Raw genomic sequence first — 20,373 nt, 5'->3', positions numbered from 1 at the left:
CACCTACCCACCAGACAGACTCCTGCATGTGGAAAATGTGACTCATTTGCACAGCATCTCAAACACACCTCACATATAAACATCGTAAACAAAGAACAATTTGTATGGAGCTGCTTCTGAAGATTATTAAATAAACTATCAACTATTACTTGCACTTTGTCTTCTTCTTAGCATCCATTTATCCATCCATCCCTTTTCTGTATGAGTTTTTTCTTTTCAGGGTAACTTGAGGAAACGGGTCCAAGACACACCCATTGGCACTAGATGTGCACCCATCAGGGTGGGTGCATGTTTCACTAATGGGTGTGAGCTCTTAATCATTTCTCAAGCTGAAGCCACCTACATGAGCCTGGGTGTGTCAGAGAAGGCTTAAAAACTGCGTCATTTAACTGAAACAGTCTGGATCATTCCTTGAGTCAGAGGAAGATTTTATGTCAGTAAGTAGAGGATGTCAATCATTGTTACTGGAGCGTGAGGATAAGAAAGGTAACAGAGAAAGGTAACGGTCAGACTTTACGCGACTAACAGCTCTTCTTTCATACCTTCTGATACAGTTTATCGGGATCAACAGAGATTTAAAGGTAAGTGAAGAGATCATGAGGAAAATAAGTTTTGTCCAAAGTCATTGACAAAAACTTTGGGAATGGTGCAAATTTTGTGTTTCATACATGTTCCCTTTTTATTCAGCTTATTCTCTACATGTTTCTGATGGAGAATCATAAACATTTCATAAGTTTCTTTTATTGGGAAACAAATCAAATGTGACCCTTCTTATCTTCTGAAATTCTTCCTGGCACAAGCGTCTGGGCTATATCCTGACTGATGAGGACCCATCCCTGCCTCATCACTGCACTTTTAAGGATTGATCATAGATTATAGATCAGACTAAGATCTAAAGAGTTTCCTGGATCCAAAATATTAATTTGATTATCTCCAAGCTGCATTGTTATCACTTTGCCTTTTGCGTCATCACACTGGAAAACACACAGATTGCCACCAAATTGCTCCTGGATTGTTGGTTTTTGAGGACATTCCTTAAACAGATCACAATCAGGCAGGATTTTGCCCAGAAGCTAAAATTCAGGATACCAGGAAGAAATTCAGAATTTATAAAGAAGTGTCTGTTCTTTAAATGCTGTGCATACATTTGCTGTAAGTCTTTGAACTTTATTAAAAGCTTGATTGTTTATTACTATATAAAAAATAGTGGCAGAAAAAAGTGGCAACCTGTATCAACACGTTGATATATGACATCAGTTTAATATTTATTTATTTATTTATTTTTAGATACAATGGCATCATCAGTCCCTGTATCCAAAGCTAGCACTGCCTTCTCTCTGGCTATGCTCAAAACGTTGAGTGAGGAGGACAGCACTGGAAACATCTTCTACTCTGGTCTCAGCGTCTCTGCAGCCCTCGCCATGCTGATGCTGGGGGCGAGGGGCAGCACAGCCACACAGATGTCAGAGGTAGAATATGCACATGTTGTAAAATACATACATGTTGTGGCACCCATTGGGATCAGAGCGTCTGCTTTCAAATATTATGGGAAGTGTGTGTGAATCTGTCTCATCAAGATAAAAAGAGGAAGGTGTGGTTTCAGGTGTTCGGGTAACTGAGTGCACAGTACAGTGATGTATGAAGGATTTAAAGGAGAGTAAAAGCAGGTTATTTTGTATTGAAAGGAGATAATAATAGGAGATCACAAATATATTTTAATACATTTTTATAATGGGGATAATGGGAAGGTCTGAGGAGGGTTTCTAGTGGAATTTTTTTTAACCCAGCAGGCAGAGTGGGGTGTGACAGGAGAAAGTGTCTGTGCAGGCATTCATTACTCACTTGGTTTCCCAGTGTCAGCAAAACAGGTAGGGAATGCTTGTGTTGGCTGAGGTTCAGGAAAGGAATAATGAATTCCACTGCACTGTGAAGCATGACATCAAACAGGAGACTTTGAATTTCAGTCAGGACAAGTTCCCGATTAGCTACTGGAATTAGACAAGAACAAGCCCAGGCAGGCTTTTTTTTCCCCTGTTAGTGTTTGCGACTTAAACACAAGTTGATATGGACAAAAAAATTGACAAACATAAAATATAATTGTTAACTTCTCAACCAAAGTTGTTAAACTATAATACATTTTCAACCTTTATGTTTTTTACTGTGTAAATGACAAAAATGATCAGCCTTTACCCTGCCCTGCTTTACACTACGTCCCATTTTTCTTTTTCATATTTTTATTGAGAGACAAGTGTACAGTGGTTTACAATGACAATACAATCTGTTCCCCTCACATATTTTTTTAGTTTTTCTTACATGAACAGATACGATAACACACACACACACACACACACACACACACACACACACACACACACACACACACACACACACACTTAAATAAACAAACAAAACAAAACCTAATAAGAAACCCAAAACAAACACAAACAACAAACCCCAAAACAAACACACACAAAAAAAAAGGGGGGGGGGGGGGAAGAGATATGATATTAATCAGCAGGTAGAGCATTTAATGACTTGCAATAGTCTACAAAGGGGCCCCAGATACGATAAAATTCTCTGTATTTGCCCTTCGCCACAAGGCCTATCTTTTGCAATTTAAGAAATGACATCACATCTCTAAACCAAAAAGAAACTGAAGGTGGCTTTGAAGATTTCCAAAGGAGTAAGATGCAACGTCTAGCCAAAAGTGATGTAAAGGCTAAAATTTTGAAATGTGTAGGGTCGGTTAGACCAGTGTTGACTGGAAGCCCAAAAACAGCTAGAAAAGGGTCCATGCAGATTTGGGTCCCAAGAGCCTTGGAAAGAATAACTGAATACTGACTCCAGAAGCCATGGAGTCTTGGGCACAGAAAGAACATATGGCCTAGGTCACATGGGGTGGCATGACATCTCTCACACTGATCCATCACTTGTGGGTAAATCTCAGACAGACGAGACTTTGAATAGTAAACCCTGTACAATACCTTGAACTGGATAAGTTGTAACCTGGCACAGGACGTACTATAACGGACATTGGATACTGCTTTCTCCCATTGCTGATCCGAAAAAATTACTCCTAACTCCCGCTCCCAAGCCCCCCTAATTTTAGCAACTGAATGGACATTTAAATCCATAAGTTGTTCATATATTAAAGATATAATTGAATTCTTATTGGGTTTAAGGGATAAGAATTCCTCCCATGGTTGGACATTAGGAAGAAGAGGGTAGGAGGGGAAGAGAGCAGAAGTGCAATGCCGTGCCTGAAAATAACGGAATAGATTGGTAGCCGGAAGATTTGTTTCTGAACACAGGTCTAAAAAAGTTAAGAAAGTGCCATCTTTATAGAGATCCTTAAAGGTATTAATACCATGATGCTTCCACTGTACATAGGTACCATCAATGAGGCCAGGAGTAAACAGATGGTTCTGCGTGATGGGCATGTGTACTGACGCAGAGATGTACTTAAAATGACTCCTGAGTTGTGACCAGACCCTTAGACTAGACTGTACCACGGGATTTTGGGTGAAATGAGAAGGCTTAAGTGGTAGTGGAGAGAACAATAAAGCTTCTAAGGATGAGGAAGTGCACAACAGGCGTTCCAGTTTACACCACAGCAGTTCTTGAGATTGAAGCTAATGGGTCAATTTGTGAATATGAGAGGACCAATAGTAAAATAAAAAGTTAGGCAAGGCAAGACCACCATCAAACATCAGTCTCTGCAATAATGATTTCCTCACCCTGGGGTGTTTCCCTCCCCACAAAAACGATGTAACTAGCTGGTCTAACTTTTTGAAAAAAGCTTTAGGTAAAAATATAGGAATATTCTGAAACAGAAATAACAATCGAGGCAAAATGTTCATCTTTACAGCATTGATCTGACCAATTAGGGACAAAGGTAGTGAATTCCATCTCTGAAAATCTGATTGAATTTGAGTCATTAAAGGGGAGAAATTGGAAGAGTATAGAGAAGACAAAGTACGAGTCACGTTAACTCCCAAATATTTAAAGCCGGCAGGGCTAAGTCTAGAAGGAATGTCAGATTGTTTAAGTGTAAGACTTAAAGAATTTATGGGGAAACATTCACTTTTAAGAAGATTTATTTTGTAACCTGACAGAGAGCCGAACTTGTTTAATAGAGACACAATCGATGGTATGCTAGATAAGGGAGCAGAAACATATAGAAGCAGGTCATCTGCATACAAAGACAATTTTACGTCAAGGCCTGACCGGGAAATACCACGAAAATGAGGAAGGGCCTTCAAAGCTATAGATAGGGGTTCAATTACAATAGCAAAAAGTAGGTGGGACAGGGGGCAACCCTGTCTCGTGCCGCGTGACAATGAGAAGTAGCCAGAGGAAACACCATTTGTCTATACACTGGCTTGGGGTGCCTTGTACAACAGTCGAATCCATGAAATGAATCTGTCCTTGAAACCAAATCTTTGTAAGACCGCAAAGAGAAAGCTCCACTCCACACGATCGAAAGCTTTCTCAGCATCAAGTGAGATAACTACTTCTGAATTAGTGGTCGAGTGTTGGGAAAGAATGACATTCAAAAGCGTGCGGACATTAAAGAACAGCTGGCGGCCTTTAATAAAGCCATTCTGTTCATCTGAAATAATAGTAGGAAGAACCTTTTCAAGGCGAATTGCTAAAATTTTAGCCAAGACTTTAACATCAACATTCAGCAGTGAAATAGGCCTATACGAGGTGCAAGACGTAGGATCCTTACCCTTCTTTAAGAGAACAGTAATTAGTGCTTGAGACAATGTAGGGGGCAATAGACCACGTTCAAAAGATTCATTATACACTGAAAGAAGTAGTGGGGCTAACTTGTCTATAAATGTTTTTAAAAATTCAACTGAAAACGCGTCAGGTCCTGGTGCCTTACTATTGTGCATGGTCTTGATTGCATGCACAATTTCATCCAACCTAAAAGGGGCATCTAATTATTCAGCTATAACATGATCGACAGTGGGCATTATAAAACCGTTAAAAAAGGAATCCATCTCAGAGGCGTCAGCAGCAGATTCAGATTCATATAGGGAGGAATAATACGTCTTAAACACCTCATTTACTTCCTTTGAATCAGAGACCAAGTTGCCTGCCGCATCTTTAATTTGAGAAATTAATCGAGAAGAGGCCTGACGTTTTAACTGATGGGCCAAAAGCCTTCTGGGCTTATCACCATGTTCATAATAAGTCGCACGCGCACGAAGTAAAAGACGTTCAGCATCTGCCGTAGAAAGTAAATCAAATTCGGTCTGCAAGTCAAGTCGTCTTTTATGCAAATCAGGAGTGGGACTGTCAACAACCTGTCTATCTATGTCACAAATTCGTGTAGTCAAAGTTTGAAGTTTGGCTTTGTGGCTTTTAGTGGAATGGGCAGAGAAAGAAATTATTTGCCCGCGCACATATGCCTTGAGAGATTCCCAAAGCAATGACCTCATAACAGTATCGCTGTCGTTAAACACCATAAATTCATCAATTGCAGATTTGATAATGGTAACAAACCCCTCATCCGAAAGCAACAAAGAGTTAAATCTCCAGGGTGAGGAAAAAGAGGACTGGGCTATGAGCTTGATGTCAACGCTAAGTGGTGCGTGATCGGAAATGACAATAGGATGATACGTAGATGACAGTACTTTTGGAATAAGGGAACCGTCCACAAAAAATAATCAATCCGCGAAAAGGACTGATGTACCTGAGAAAAGAAAGAGTACGCTCTGGTGGTAGGGTTAGAAAACCTCCAGGGATCTACAAAACCATTCTGAAACATAAACTCCGAAATAGACTTGGACATAGAGGATTGGGTCAGGGTCCGAGGATTCGAGCGATCTAAGGCAGGATCAATAACACAGTTTAAGTCACCACCCAATATCAAAAGATGAGTATCAAGGGAAGGGAGACTACTCAAAAATAGCATCATCTGTAAAACCTGGATTATCAAAATTTGGCGCATACACATTGACTAAGAGGACGGGTACATTGTACATGGTGCCTACAACAACCAAATATCCCCCGTTTTTGTCAGCTTTAATCTCAGAGGCTGTAAACTGTACCCTTCTGTTTATTAAGATCGCCACCCCCCTGGCTTTTGAATTAAACATTGAATGGAAAGTATGACCCACCCATGGGCACCTGAGCCTAAGATGATCCCGATTTCGCAAATGGGTCTCTTGCAAAAACATTACATCACTCTTTAAACGTTTAAGAGGCGAGAATATTTTAGATCGTTTAATTGGGCTATTCATACCTTTGACATTCCTCTTTTTTTTCTTTTTTTTTTCTTTTTGCCTGTCCCATTTGGTTCTTTAGCCATCAGAATTGTTGTCTGAAGACCAACAAGGATACCCAATGGATTTAGTTTGCCAAATGGATCATCGTGGCATTGCCGTATTGGTCCATTTGGTCGATCTTTGTTTTTATTATTTATTATATTTTATTTTCAGATGTTACAGACGGGACAGACATGAGTGAGGGATAGGAAAGGGAGAAAGAAAGAGGAAGGAAAGGGAAAACAGAAGGGGAGAGGGACAGTGAGAAAGGGGGGGAGAAAAAAAAATAAAAATCTCCTGGATCACCTGTTGAGAGAAAAATAGAAAACAAGCAAAAAAAAACAAAGCAACATACTAAACACAACACCATCGCATTAATCTAGCTAAGTGTAAACAGCAGTAAATACTAAATATTCAATGTTGTTGTGCAGCACGCAGGACAGATGTGCTTCGAAGTAGCGGCCAAGAAAGGTGTAATTTGGGTCTACGAGCAGTGAACACCCGTGTGCATACCTGTGTGGATCAGCGCGCTTGTATTCCGAAGGTTTCTCCATGTAACGATCTGCTAGGGAGTGTGGGGGGGCCACAGCCCCGTCCTCCAGGGTGTGAAGCGGGTATGGAGGAGATCAAAACTCCAGACATCCAGAGGCCCCCAGAACACAAGAGACCATGGAAGACCAACAGAGGGGCAGCCGCGCCACTGTTCCAGTAAGAGCTGAGGAGAGTCCCAGATGAGGGTTCACTCAGCAGCCGCGGAGCAGAAGCCAGGGGGAGTTGCAGTGACGCGCCCGTGAGCTCCGCCGGCCCCCAGCTGTGCCTGAGTGACCGAGCCCCAGGCCGAGAGGCCGGGGTCACCCCACCTCCGAAGGGGCCCGAGCGAGCCCCAGGCTCCAGGCCCCGATAAGCGGCCGCCAAGGAGTGAGCCGGTGTGTACCCGGACGCCCACCCCCAGACACAAAGAACCACCAACGCACCGACACCTGAGGGAGTCCGCCACCGGCAGGGGAAGTGGTGGTGGGTGGAGATAGGCCTCCAAACCTTGGAGGGCCTGAGATGTCCCCAAAGAGGTGGCGTCTGATACCCAACCTGACATATAGACACAGACATACAGGCACACACAGACACAAACATCCATTCCCACCCTCATGCTCTCATATGTACTTACTCCACACTCAACCAACGTGGAGACAGACATAAAGAGACGCTGTACACACGATCACACTCCCCAAGCATACTCTACAAACCGGGTCTAGGTACCCTTGCCCCTGGAGGGGGGAACTGCACCCAGACCCAGGTGGTGTTACCCTTTTCCCTGCGGTGGGGAGAGGCAGACCACCCCGACTCCGTAGCAGCAGGGAGGTCCCACACCCCAGACCGCAGTCGGACGGCCAACTCCTCTTAGCCCTCCCGCTCCAGCAGGCCGCAGAGAACGGGGGTGGGAGAAGACTCCAAACCTCCCTCCACCCGCTCATTGTAGTGTTGATGCATGTGTGTTCTAAGGTGCAATCTTCAACTGGTGGGGGAGATGGTCACATCTTGCAGGAGCTCTCCTCTCTTCAGGAACTCTCTCTGCAGGAGGGGGAGATACAGGAGAGGTGGAGGAAGATCTCAGCCTGGGCGTTTACTGTCTTATGTAGTCTGGAAGATGAGTGGATGGTGGGGTGGGTGCAGTTTTCTCTGTGGTGGGGTTGGGTGGACTGTCCCGGGCTCTGTGGGGCCGGGGGGCGCTGCTGCACTGGGCCTCGGTCTGGATGGGCCTGGGCCCCCTTTCCCTGGCGGGTCGCGGAGTATGGGAGTGCCTACTGGGGTCAGCGGGGGAGCTGGCCCCAGGGAGGGGTTACCTGCCCCTCCCTTCCTTCCCTCCCCATCTCCAGCTGCCTCCCTCTTCCAGCTCCACCACAACCACCCACACATGCAGGGCCTTGGAGTAGGGGTATGTCACCAGGGTGCAGAGGAGGCTACCCCCCCCCCCCCCCCCCTCTGGCTGCCTCTGCCTCAATTTTATCCCACAACTTAGACATTCACATTATTCACACTCTCATTACACATACATATAGGATCTTGGGGGTGGGCACAATCACGGAGTCCAAATTACCATCAGGGTGTACACCTCACCCCTGGCGTCGTTGCCCACCTCTCAATTTTAAATACACTTAGACATTAAGGGCTATCAGGAGGGACTATGCGCTTACCTGCTGCTCCCTGGCAGGTAGCTCCATGCCCTCCTGGGTTTTAATTGTACCTTTGACATTCCAAGTTAAAAATCTAATACCACTATTGCCTAAGGACTGACCTGAAGTACTGGTCATTGCAGAAAGATAAAAGAGAAAATACTTATTTCTTCACCCCCAAAGAAAGAACAAGTGGGAAAAACACACTCACACAAACACACAACGCAAACCCACAACAACAGAAGTACAGCTTCAGAATAAAAATAATAATAACACGTCAAATGCACCCTCCCGCCTCCCCCCTGCACAGCAAAAGCCCCCATCCCCAAACGATGGAGACGGCAGTGCACGCTCCCACCCGGAGCAATCTGAACAAAAACGCTCCCGACTACGAAACGAACCGTGTCAAACCAAAGCTCCAACAGAGTCATTTCTCAATAGATTAAAAGGCACAAATAAAATAAAAATAACCCAATTATACTTTACTATTAGACAGGTAAAACAAAACAAGTGTTTGGCAGAGTAACAAACTTAGCTTACCACAATGATGTTTGGATTTGGATCATGCGCTATTTCAAACAAACAAACATTGTCCCGCTATATTTTTTATCGCGTGGTTATTGTCTTAATATATTCCTTGGCCTCATCTGGCGAGACGAAGTCGCGCTGCATTCCTTGATAAGTGATCCGTAGTCTTGCCGGATAGAGGATCCCAAATCGGACTCCCTGGATGCCGCGAAGCTGGCGACGGACCTCATTGAAAGCCGCACGGGCCCGCGCTGTCTTAGCGGTGTGGTCGGGGAACACAGAAATGGTCATATTATTTATCTGCACCCTCTGCAGCTCCCTGGCCTTCTGGAGAATCCTAGCACAGTCAGCGTAATAGTGCAGCTTCACAACCATAGCACGGGGGCGTTCACCGGTGTTAGGTTTGGGGGCCAAAGTTCGGTGGGCTCTGTCTACAAGCGGCTCCTTCCCAAGCTGAAATGCCTCCATCAACAGCACGGACACATCTGTAGCGGACAGGACGTTCTCCTCTGGCACACCAACAATGCGTATATTATTGCGGCGAGACCTGGACTCCAAATCCTCGCATTTATTCTCCAATTTGGCCAACTCCTTTGACATCGCATCCACTTTGGCTTGGAGGTGGACAATATCATCCGTGCATGTGGAGAGAGACTGTTCCATCTCCGTAACTGTGCTTCTGAGGCCAGCGAATTCCTGCCGCATGGTAGTTATATCTGAGGAAAGGTCCGTTTTTAGTTGCTGTATGTCGGACCTGATAGACGTGAGATTCTCCGCAAACGCTGTCGTCAGTTCCTTTTTAAACAGTGCTGAAATTTCTTCACTAAGTTCAGAGAGGAGTTCAGCCTTCGTGAATTTTTCCGTATCGACGAGCGGCGTGTCGGGTGACCCAGGCAGTGGCGAAGTTTTACCACGAGGCGGGGATGCAGTGTTAGCAGCAGGCCGCAAGTTTGGCTGAGAGGTGCTTGCGCTCTTATTAACCTTACGCGACATTGTAAACACAAAAAGCAAAAACAGTCTTGTCTCGGAACTAAACAAAAAGAAAAAACCCGTCAAAATGTGCCTGGAAATGCTAGATAATAACTAGACTCTGCAGGAGCTACGCTCGGTGCGACCTACGCCATAGTCACATAAACCGGAAGTCCCACTACGTCCCATTTTTAAGCTCAACATTCTTGTTTGAATATTTTAATATTATCTGTAGTTCCATCCCACTTGTCAGATTTAGACCTAGCATTGCACAAATTTGATGAACTAATAAAATATATTGTACTGAATAAACAACTCGGCATTATAAGGTAAATGAGTTTCAACCATTTCGACAAGTTTACTTATCTTAATGAATTAAGCTCATTCTATTTTGCCTAGGTTGCTGTTTTAGTTCAGTGTTTCTTAGATCTCTTTGTTTCATCACCCTCTCTGTTTAAGTCTCCCTCCTAGGTTTGTCATGTTGAGTCTGCGTGTCTTAACTTGTCGTGTTTCTTGTCTGCATGTCCTGTGTTGTCAAGTTCGTGTCATATCTCCATCCTGTTATGTTTCCTGTTTTATTTTGAAGAGATCGGGTGTCCCATGTTCATTGTGTTTAGTTTCACTTCCCGTGTGGCATCATTATATTCATTCTAATCAGCTGTTTCCCCGTGTGTTTCCGCTTCCCCTGATCACCTCCTGTGTGCACTTAATGGCTGTATCCCAATTCAAGGTCTGCAGCCTTAAAGTACGCAGCCTCAACGATCCTCAAGGGCCGCATACTTAAAGACCGCTAAGGCCGGAAGTGCGAGGCTTGTGAAATGGGACGGTCTAGCCGCCGTTGCGCTGCCCAGGTTGCCTAGCAACCATGATACTAACAGCTGGAAACGTGTCATACAACTTTGTTTGACAGAAATGAAGGAGAAAATCTTTTGTTCATTTGTTTGTTTGTTTCTACAAGAGCTTTGATCATTCTCTGTAAGATTAAGCTCAGCTATTGAACGGCGTATATTTTAAAGTAAAGGCTTTAAAACCAAGTTAGTACAAACGTCACTAATGTTACATAACTTTGCCGACATGTGGCCAACAGTAATGTTTTAATGTTCTTCATTATTAAACATCTGCACATAAATAAGTGACATAATATTCAGTACTTAAAGTCTACTCTTCGGCCGCCCCTCATCCGCCGTTTTTTTCGGCAAAATTATCCATACCCACCGCCGCGTTATGCATTCTGGGATATGTTGGGCCACGAAGTCTACACCGCCACGTCCTTAAAATTCAGGGAAATGACGGACGCATTTGAGGGCCGCATTTCGAGCAGCCTTCGAATTGGGACAGCCTTCGTCGCGTCGCGGTGACGTAATCGGCCTTAAAATGCGGCCTTTAAGGCTGCAGACCCTGAATTGGGATACAGCCAATCTGTGCGCTTTCATGCCTCATCCACTTTTAAAGGTTTTTCATGTTTATTTTCTCCACGTCACATTTTTTTATGTTTAGGATATTTTGTGTTTTCTTTCTAGTTTTCCCCGGTTCAGGTTATTGTTTAGCTTTGAATTGATTTCGCCTTTTTATTTTTGTACTGCTTAATCAGCCATAATAAATGGCGCTTTTTCTGTTAGAATCAAGTTTTGTTTTTGCGTGTCTGCATTTGGATTCTCCTCCTCACTCCACACAGTCAGCTTCCGCCCAACTGTGACAATAATATATAATGTTCCACATAGAGAAACAATATATATTTTTACAGCCTTGTACTCCTTAGTAACATTTAAAGGCAGAGGTTTTACTCATAATGATATATTTCTACTGCACAGTGCTGCTATTTACTGAAGAAGTGAACTGTAATTCAATTCAATTCAATTTTATTTATATAGCACCAAATCACAACAAAAGTCGCCTCAAGGTGCTTCATAGATACAGAGAAAAACCCAACAATCATATGACCCCCTATGAGCAAGCACTTTGGCGACAGTGGGAAGGAAAAACTCCCTTTTAACAGGAAGAAACCTCCGGCAGAACCAGGCTCAGGGAGGGGCGGGGCCATCTGCTGCGACTGGTTGGGGTGAGAGAAGGAAGACAGGATAAAGACATGCTGTGGAAGAGAGACAGAGGTTAATAACAGATATGATTCAATGCAGAGAGGTCTGTTAATACATAGTGAGTGAGAAAGGTGACTGGAAAGGAAAAACTCAATGCATCATGGGAATCCCCGGCAGCCTATGTCTATTGCAGCATAACTAAGGGAGGATTCAGGGTCACCTGCTCCAGCCCTAACTATATGCTTTAGCAAAAAGGAAAGTTTTAAGCCTAATTTTGAAAGTAGAGATAGTTTCTGTCTCCCGAATCCAAACTGGAAGCTGGTTCCACAGAAGAGGGGCATTAAAACTGAAGGCTCTCCCTCCTATTCTACTTTTAAATACTCTAGGAACAACAAGTAGGCCTGCAGAGCGAGAGCGAAGTGCTCTAATAGGGTGATATGGTACTATACGACTGCAAGGTTCCTCACAGCGTTACTGGAGGCCAAGGTAACACCATCCAGAGTAAGAATCTGGTTAGATACCATATTTCTAAGATTTTCAGGGCCGAGTACAATAACCTCAGTTTGATCTGAATTAAGAAGCAGAAAGTTAGCAGCCATCCAGGTCTTTATGTCTTTAAGACATTCCTGCAGTTTAACTAATTGGTGTGTGCTACCTGGCTTCATGGACAGATAGAGCTGGGTGTCATCTGCATAGCAGTGAAAATTTATGCTATGTCTTCTAATGATGCTGCCTGAGGGAAGCATGTATAATGTAAACAGAATTGGTCCTAGCACTGAACCCTGTGGAACTCCATAATTAACCTCAGTGTGTGAAGAGGACTCACCATTTACATGTACAAATTGGAGTCTATAAGATAGATATGATACAAACCAAACTGTACACTGGTAAACTGTTACAGTATTGGTCCGTGCAACCGACAAAAGAAACAAAGCCCCCCCCCAAAAAAACAAACAAAACAAAACAAACAAACAAACAAAACTGCTGATGGTTATACAGGAGTATGGATTACAGAATGATTACATCAATCATGTCATTTCACTACATATCTGGCAAACAGATCATGATTTGTGTACAAAGGCTGGTTTTGCTCCTATCAGTATTATATGTGGAATATAAGTAGATATTGAAAGTGCAAATAAAAGCAGATGATCTTTGCCAAAGCAAGGGGAAAATTTGTGGCTTTAATAACAGTAGTCGTTAATATTTTACCACAGAATAAAGCCCAGAAACCCAATATTACAATAATAAGCTATTATGGTGATTCAGCTAAACCATTTAGACAAAGCTTCACAGTTCAAATGGAAATAAACTAAAAACTGTTGCAAAATAAACCAGAGAGTTTCTCAAGACAAGAAATGGGATATTCTTCAATGGCCAAGTCTGTGATCACATGGCTTGTTAAGTATGTGTCAACGTCCAGTACAATACTGTATGAATATAATAATGTATTTCTACCTGAGAGTTTTTGGTTTGGTGCAGAATATGTACATGCATGGCTTCTAGGCTGCCGAATACTTTCATTACCATATATAACATAGAGGAGAGGTGAAATGTGTCCATAACCCTCCATATTTCTTTAACCTTAAATTTGAGACTTTTTGTCATGTGGATTTATTTTTTTATTTCCAAAAGGGAAGCAGGTCACCACAGAATGTCTGCTCAAACATATTTATATCCAAATAACATGTGTAATGCATGCATGCATTCACATATTCACACACAAACAAACTATGAAAATGTCAACAGTGATTCCTCCCTCACAGGTCCTCGGCTTTACTGAGGTTGAAAAACTAAAGCCGGCAGAAGAGAAACCGACACAAACACAGTCAGAAACGTCGTCGCTACAGACGCCAATGCAGACCCTGATGCAGACACGGATGCAGACGCGGACGCAGATGCAGACGCAGATTCAGCAGCAAACCAGACTGCCGGGCTACCTGCGCAAGGTGGTAACAAAGCGAATAACTGTGATCTGACAGGGAAATTCAAGGTTTTAGCTCCAGAGTATCTCACACCAAACTTCCCACCACATATATCCAACACATAGCTAACACCTTAAAACAGAATTAGTAGAAAGCAGATTTATGCAGCAGGTGAAAAGTTCAGTGTCAACAAAAGCGTAACATCATACATGTTCTAAATGTTTAACATATTTGAGCGTTTGTTGCGTCTGTTTGTCCTTTTTCTGTATTCTTTCCAAAAGATGCAGGAGGCCTTGTAAATACAGATTACTACTGAGCCCTTCAGTTCCTTAAGACTTTGAATCCAATCATTCAGTGGATGTTAGTTATGAGAAAGCTATTACCAAATGAAAACAAACTAACACTGATACATTCAAAAAGGCCAATGCAGAGTTATGTTAGCCATATTAGCTGTCTTTCATCTGTCTTTGGTTCATCGTGGCTTTATAACACGTAAGTCTTCTCTGGCTGTTCACAGTGTCTGAAACCCCAGACCGACGAGGACGATGTCCACGCCAAGTTTGCCAAACTACTAACTGATCTGAACAAGGCTGATGCTCCATACTCCCTCAGTCTTGCCAACAGACTTTACGGGGATCGGTCCTACACGTTTCTCGAGGTGTGAGAGGAAACCTGTTGTTACTTAGACTTACAATAAATGACTAACCTGTGCAGTGAGCCCTGTTATAAGTCATGAGACCAAAGCTGTGCACGTTTCTCCCTGCTCCCTGGATTTTCACTTACACAAAGTTTAGGACAGTAATGCTAATTTAATACCATGAAGTTGGCTACATCTAGTCAGTAGTAGTGGTAGTACAAGTTCACTGTATTTACTGGAAACATTTCACAAGAATATGTTCTATGATAAAAAACAGACAAGTCTTCATAAAACACAGCAATAAAATAGAAACATTTGCATTAAAACTAAATAACACAAAAACAGTAAAACTGAAAAAGTAGAACTAAACAGATAAAACTAAAATGAAATATAATCATTTTACAGTTTTATTTATTTACAGTTCATAACAAGAGACAAGGCACCATTTCTCTCCTTTGTGTTCCAGTCATCACAGCAGATTAAACTTTTAAAATATTTGCAAATAGTATAAAGAAATATATAAAGAAGTAAAACAGTAATTTATTAATACTTAGAAATACTAAAATGTACATTTGTCAGCAAAAACTGCTGCCATCTGAACCGAAACGTTACAAACCAGCTTACCCACAATCTGTGTATTTTTCTATGCTGGCTACTTAAATTGGCATCCAACAAGCTATTTGCTTTAATCTTTTATTAGACAAAGGCTGACTGGTTAGTTCAAGCTTCAACTGCATCCAAAGGACTGAAAATGTTTTAACACAGTGACTGAACTTGATTGAAGTCTCCGTAGTTTGTTGAATCTGTTTCGAGTGACTTATTTTCACAATTCCAGGAATTTTTAAAAGGCACCAAAAAGCATTACAACGCTGAGCTCGAGTCTGTGGACTTCAAAGGAAATGCAGAGGAGGCCAGGGTCCACATCAACAGCTGGGTGGAGAAGCAGACACAAGGTAAGCATAATGTAACTTTAAATGATCTCCACTGTAAATCCTTGGGGATCAGTTGTGTTGTGTTCAGTTGAGACATTATTACCGGATTGTCCACCGTCCACATTATTTTCTGTTTCCAGTTCTTCCAGTCTAATTTCTATTCAGTATTAAGCAGCACTATCTCTGGGTTTTACTGTTTGGTTTCATGCTATTAATAAAACCATCACAGCAGTATGTTGCTGTAAATAGCAGGCCAATTCTTCTATTCTTATTATATTATGTGATGGGTACTTCTACTTTGATCACTTGTGTCTTTAACATATTTTTATTTTTCAGGCCCATTTAGGATTGGCTGCTATTGATTCTATATCTTTATATTATCTTAAGTGCAGCAGGAAATTCATTCATTGTTTTTATAAAAGCGCGATACAAATACAGGCCATTTATAAATCTACCATCTATAATAATAGGATACAAGGACTTTCTATGAGGGTTATAGGACTGTGGTGCCACCTGCTGGAAATGAGACAATCTTAATCCCATTATTTTTGTAGGAGCCATTTTTGGGTTGATACCTTATGTTGCCGCTAGAGGTAACCTTTTTAAGTTTCTTTTTTTTAAACTTTATTTAATAAACAATGAGTATACAACATACGAACAGATGAAGTATACAAAACAACAGAACATGAACACAAAAAGCCAAGAGTAAAAGAAAAAGGTAACAATTATAAGAATACACATACATGTATTGTTTTGAGAGCCTTTGTGTTGGTGGAGTCTGATATTGATTGTATGTACATTTCCACATCCTTAAAATAATGACAGAAATATGGTGTTTTGTTAGTAAACTTACATTTATGGATAAAAAATGTAGCTAAAAGTATGAACAAATTCATCATAAAAAACATTTCTCATACTTCTTGGGGAACTTAAACAAACAGAATAAAACATTTTCCCATCGTAAAGAAAACTCCCTTAAAATATGGACAATAACAAACCTGCTAAATTCCTTCCAGAATCTCTGTGTAAAAGAACAGTACCAAAAAAGATGCGTCACAGTTTCTGGATGATCCCCACAGAAAGTACAATTAGTATTTATGTCCCTTTTAAATTTGACCATGTAGTGACTGGCTGGATAACATTTATGTAGAATTTTAAATGAGACTTCTTTCACCTTATTTACAATCAAATATTTATGGGGGACCATCCAGACTGTCTTCCACTTGATATCTGGAACATATCGGTTCCAATAAGATGTTATATATGGGAGAGAGACGATATCTTCTTGGAATAAACTACGTATTCTCTTATTGCTGTTACCAAGTTCCTGTGAAAAGCAGATTTTTCCTATTGGTGACTCAGCTGGATCAGGGAGAGTGACTGAGGCAGATATTGAGCTGTCAGTGTTTTTATATAACATTAAAGTCCCTGAGGGTGTGGCACCAAGCACCACTGAGGATTCCACCTTTTTAAGTTCCTGTATGGTAGGTTTATGTAAGGTATTTAAGGTGGACGCACGTAATCAGCGTCAGGTGTGTTGTTAATCATAAGAAGGCAAAACGTTTGTGACCGCTGCGCTTTTATCTTAAAATGTTTGGAACAAAGACCAAAAAGGACAAGATAAGTACTGCTGGAGTTATTGGACTGTTTAATTAATTCATGCATACCAGAAGCATCGCGTCACCCCCGCTAACAACCACCTCAGTGGCTTCAAGCCTACACTTGAATTTTTGTTTTTTGTTCCCTGTTATACTGATCATAAAGCTTTTTCCCCCTTTTTTAAAATAAAAACCATCTTGCTGTTGCCCTGTTTTCTGATTTTATAGCTGAAGATGTTGTACAGTAACTAGTGCATCTTTGGTAATAGTTAATAGTTTTCATAAATTCTTTTTACCAGATAAAATCAAGGACTTGCTAAGCCAGGATGCAGTGGGTAGCCTGACGAAGCTGGTTCTCGTGAATGCCATTTACTTCAAGGGCAGCTGGAACACGCAGTTTAAGGAGGAGAAGACTGCTGATGTGCAGTTTCGACTGAACAAGGTAACAGTGCAGAAAGGCAGCATAGGATGGTGCAGTTATACTTTGATCTGTCATACTACAAACGAGCTGTGGACTTTGCTGAATGAGAACATAAAGCCTGGAGCTCTGAGGGGATAAAATCGTGCTTTTAGGACGATCACTTTCCAACTTTATGCAGTTATGCAATGCAGTTTATTATTCATGTAATATCCAATAAGTTCTCAAATAAATCTCAAACAACAGCACATCACAAACTTCGGCTAACAAGAACAAATTGTGTTGTGACGTGTGCTCTACATCCAAATCCACTCAATGGCTGGAATAAAACCATGACAGAACTTTTTGAGATCATTTTGAGACTAAACACAAAAAACATTTCTCTTGTCTCCCCTATTTTTCAGAACGACACTAAGCCGGTGAAGATGATGCAGCAGAAAAGTAAATTTCCTTTTGCGACTATTCCTGAGGCCAACTGCAAGGTAACATCCATCACTTTCAGCTTATTACAGGATTTCACCAGCATGATCTAAAACTTGTCTTTTACAAATATCAGCCTAAATTTCTAGATTAGGAAGTCAGATCATCTTTGATGGAGTAATAAATAAAAACAATGTTTCTGGACAGATTCTTGAGATGCCGTATAAAGGAAATGACCTCAGCATGCTCATATTCCTGCCTAATGACATAGAAGATGATACCACAGGCTTGGAAAAGGTAAGATGCACTTACCAGTACTTTAATGTCCAGTTTCAATCAGACAAGCTAGTGACACTGTATCCACACAGCTGGAGAAGGAGCTGACCTATCAGAACTTTGTGGACTGGACTCGCCCAGACATGATGAGCCCCAACGAGGTTGATGTCAAGCTCCCTCGATTTAAGATGGAGGAGAAGTATGACTTGGAGAAAATCCTGACCAACATGGGAATGGAGAACGCTTTTGACATCTACAAGAGAGACTTCTCTGGTGAGAAATATTGCACCAATGAGACACACTGAATCAATTATACAGTTATATTGAGAGCACAAAAACTGCAAAACATCATCTGGTAAAGAAAAAAACACAACTGATTTCTGGGCTCTTCATCTACTAGGAATGTCTCCAGCAAATGACCTGATAGTGTCCAAAGTTGTTCACAAGGCTTTGGTGGATGTAAATGAAGAAGGAACTGAGGCTGCTGCTGCCACTGGGGTTGACATGGAAGTCCGCTCTATAACGATTCCCGCTGAGTTTGTTGCCGACCATCCCTTCATCTTCTTCATCCGACATAAACCCACCAAGAGCATTCTCTTTGTGGGCCGGTACTGCTCACCCGAGTAAACACGAGCTGACATTGACATGAATTAAACATAAAACATTATATACAGTATAAGATTTTGTAAGGTAAACCTAGTTCATACAAATGAAGTAAAGAAAAGTTATTAAAACAAAACGTGCCTTGCTGTTTATTCTTTCAGTGTCCCACAGTAGCACATTTCCTGCTAGGAAAATGTCAGAAGTCACATCATTTCTGTAAATTGGGAAGTAACTGTAATACATCAAGTCACCTCTGTCTCTTGTTACCAGGACTTTTTAAAATGAATGGTACAACATGGAAAGAGGCCCTATACAAGAGTTTAGCTTTGAGCTCAATATGCGATGATCCTATCAGCCATGACATCTCTGACATGGGAAACCAGGGAATTTGATTAGAAAATGGTGAAGGATTTTCTTTTCAGTTAGAAACTGGATTTGTGTAACATGTTGGTGAAAAGCCCCCAAAGAAAGCAGCATATGATCAGTCGCTATATTGCATTTAATACAAACGTCCTTCGTGTATCCTTTGAATACAGAACAGATCATTTCTGATATCTATGAGTAAACCCAACGAGCACGTGTCCCAAAAGACCCCACAGTGTTTTTATCTGGCTTTTCCCTGACAGTTAGTGGACACTGACAGATGTGTGCTGAATATGAAAGGAAACAAAAGAACTAAAGAAGGTTTGCAGTGTTAAAAACAAGAACTACATGAAGGTTGTTTCATCCTGCTGTAACTTATGACAGAAGCATCTTTTGTTTGTTTTTTCATTTATTTACACAAAGACAGATGTTGAAATAACAGGAGTAACAGTTTAATTCAATTGAAATCGGTCCAATCGTCTATAGTGAAATTATTGTTTTTCATTAGTTGGCAAAAGATGGGGGTTGTTGACGGCAATTCAGTGAATGCAACAGGGGAGGACGCCAGTTTGGATGGAGGGGAATCAGCAGGACAGATGAGATTTTGTTTAGGAGTCGAGTAGTTGTGTGAATGAGGAGAGGAGAGCACATTAGACTGCTGAGAGACGGGGAGGTAGTCAAGCACTGACCACATGTCTTCTTGGATTTCAGCAAAACAGATGGGCTCATCTCGGTCTTGGAATAATTCAACTCGGGGTTGAACTGATGCAGTTTGAGAGGCATCTACAGGAGAGGCAGGGGTGGGTGAGGGCTGCTGAGACTGCGCAGTGATGGGGAGGGGGTCGAGCTCTTCCAGCACTGACAGCAGTTCTTCCTCACTTCCCATCTTCATCCTGAATGTGTTCACTGACAGGTGTTGCCAGCTGTGGTGGCTTGTCTCGCGCTCAAAGAGGACAAAATAGAGAACAATACAGTGTTCAGCTGCCTGGCTGTGCTTTACACACAGCCCTGCTCTGGTACACCCACTATGCCGGCCTTTGTACACTCTCTCCATCTAATGATAGAGAGGAAGGATACATTCACTACTTCTAGCCTCCACTATTCAAATTGAGTATTTTCACAGTGTCCTAAAAGCTTCCTGAAAAGCCTTTACACTATTTTCCAAAACGCTGCATCCAGAGCACAGTCAGGGACTGGAAGGAGAGAGTATATTTCCCCC

At 41.9% G+C, this 20,373-nt stretch overlaps 1 protein-coding gene across 1 annotated transcript; it reads left to right on the top strand.

Annotated features, from left to right (window-relative positions):
• The first annotated feature begins 560 nt into the window (after positions 1-560).
• Positions 561-19,064, top strand: LOC308386240 (leukocyte elastase inhibitor-like). The gene is made up of 10 exons (XM_080865648.1): positions 561-581; positions 1,288-1,469; positions 13,749-13,931; positions 14,425-14,565; positions 15,380-15,497; positions 17,374-17,516; positions 17,897-17,974; positions 18,120-18,209; positions 18,281-18,461; positions 18,589-19,064. The coding sequence occupies exons 2-10, from the start codon at positions 1,293-1,295 to the stop codon at positions 18,813-18,815; spliced, it is 1,338 nt and encodes a 445-aa protein (XP_080721774.1). The 5' UTR covers positions 561-581; positions 1,288-1,292; the 3' UTR covers positions 18,816-19,064.
• Positions 19,065-20,373: the final 1,309 nt, after the last annotated feature.

The sequence above is a fragment of the Rhamphochromis sp. 'chilingali' genome (assembly GCF_963969265.1).
Source record: "Rhamphochromis sp. 'chilingali' genome assembly, chromosome: 18".
NCBI lineage: Eukaryota > Metazoa > Chordata > Actinopteri > Cichliformes > Cichlidae > Rhamphochromis > Rhamphochromis sp. 'chilingali'.
Note: the sequence above shows the minus strand (reverse complement) of the source record. Positions and strands in the feature narration are given on the sequence as shown.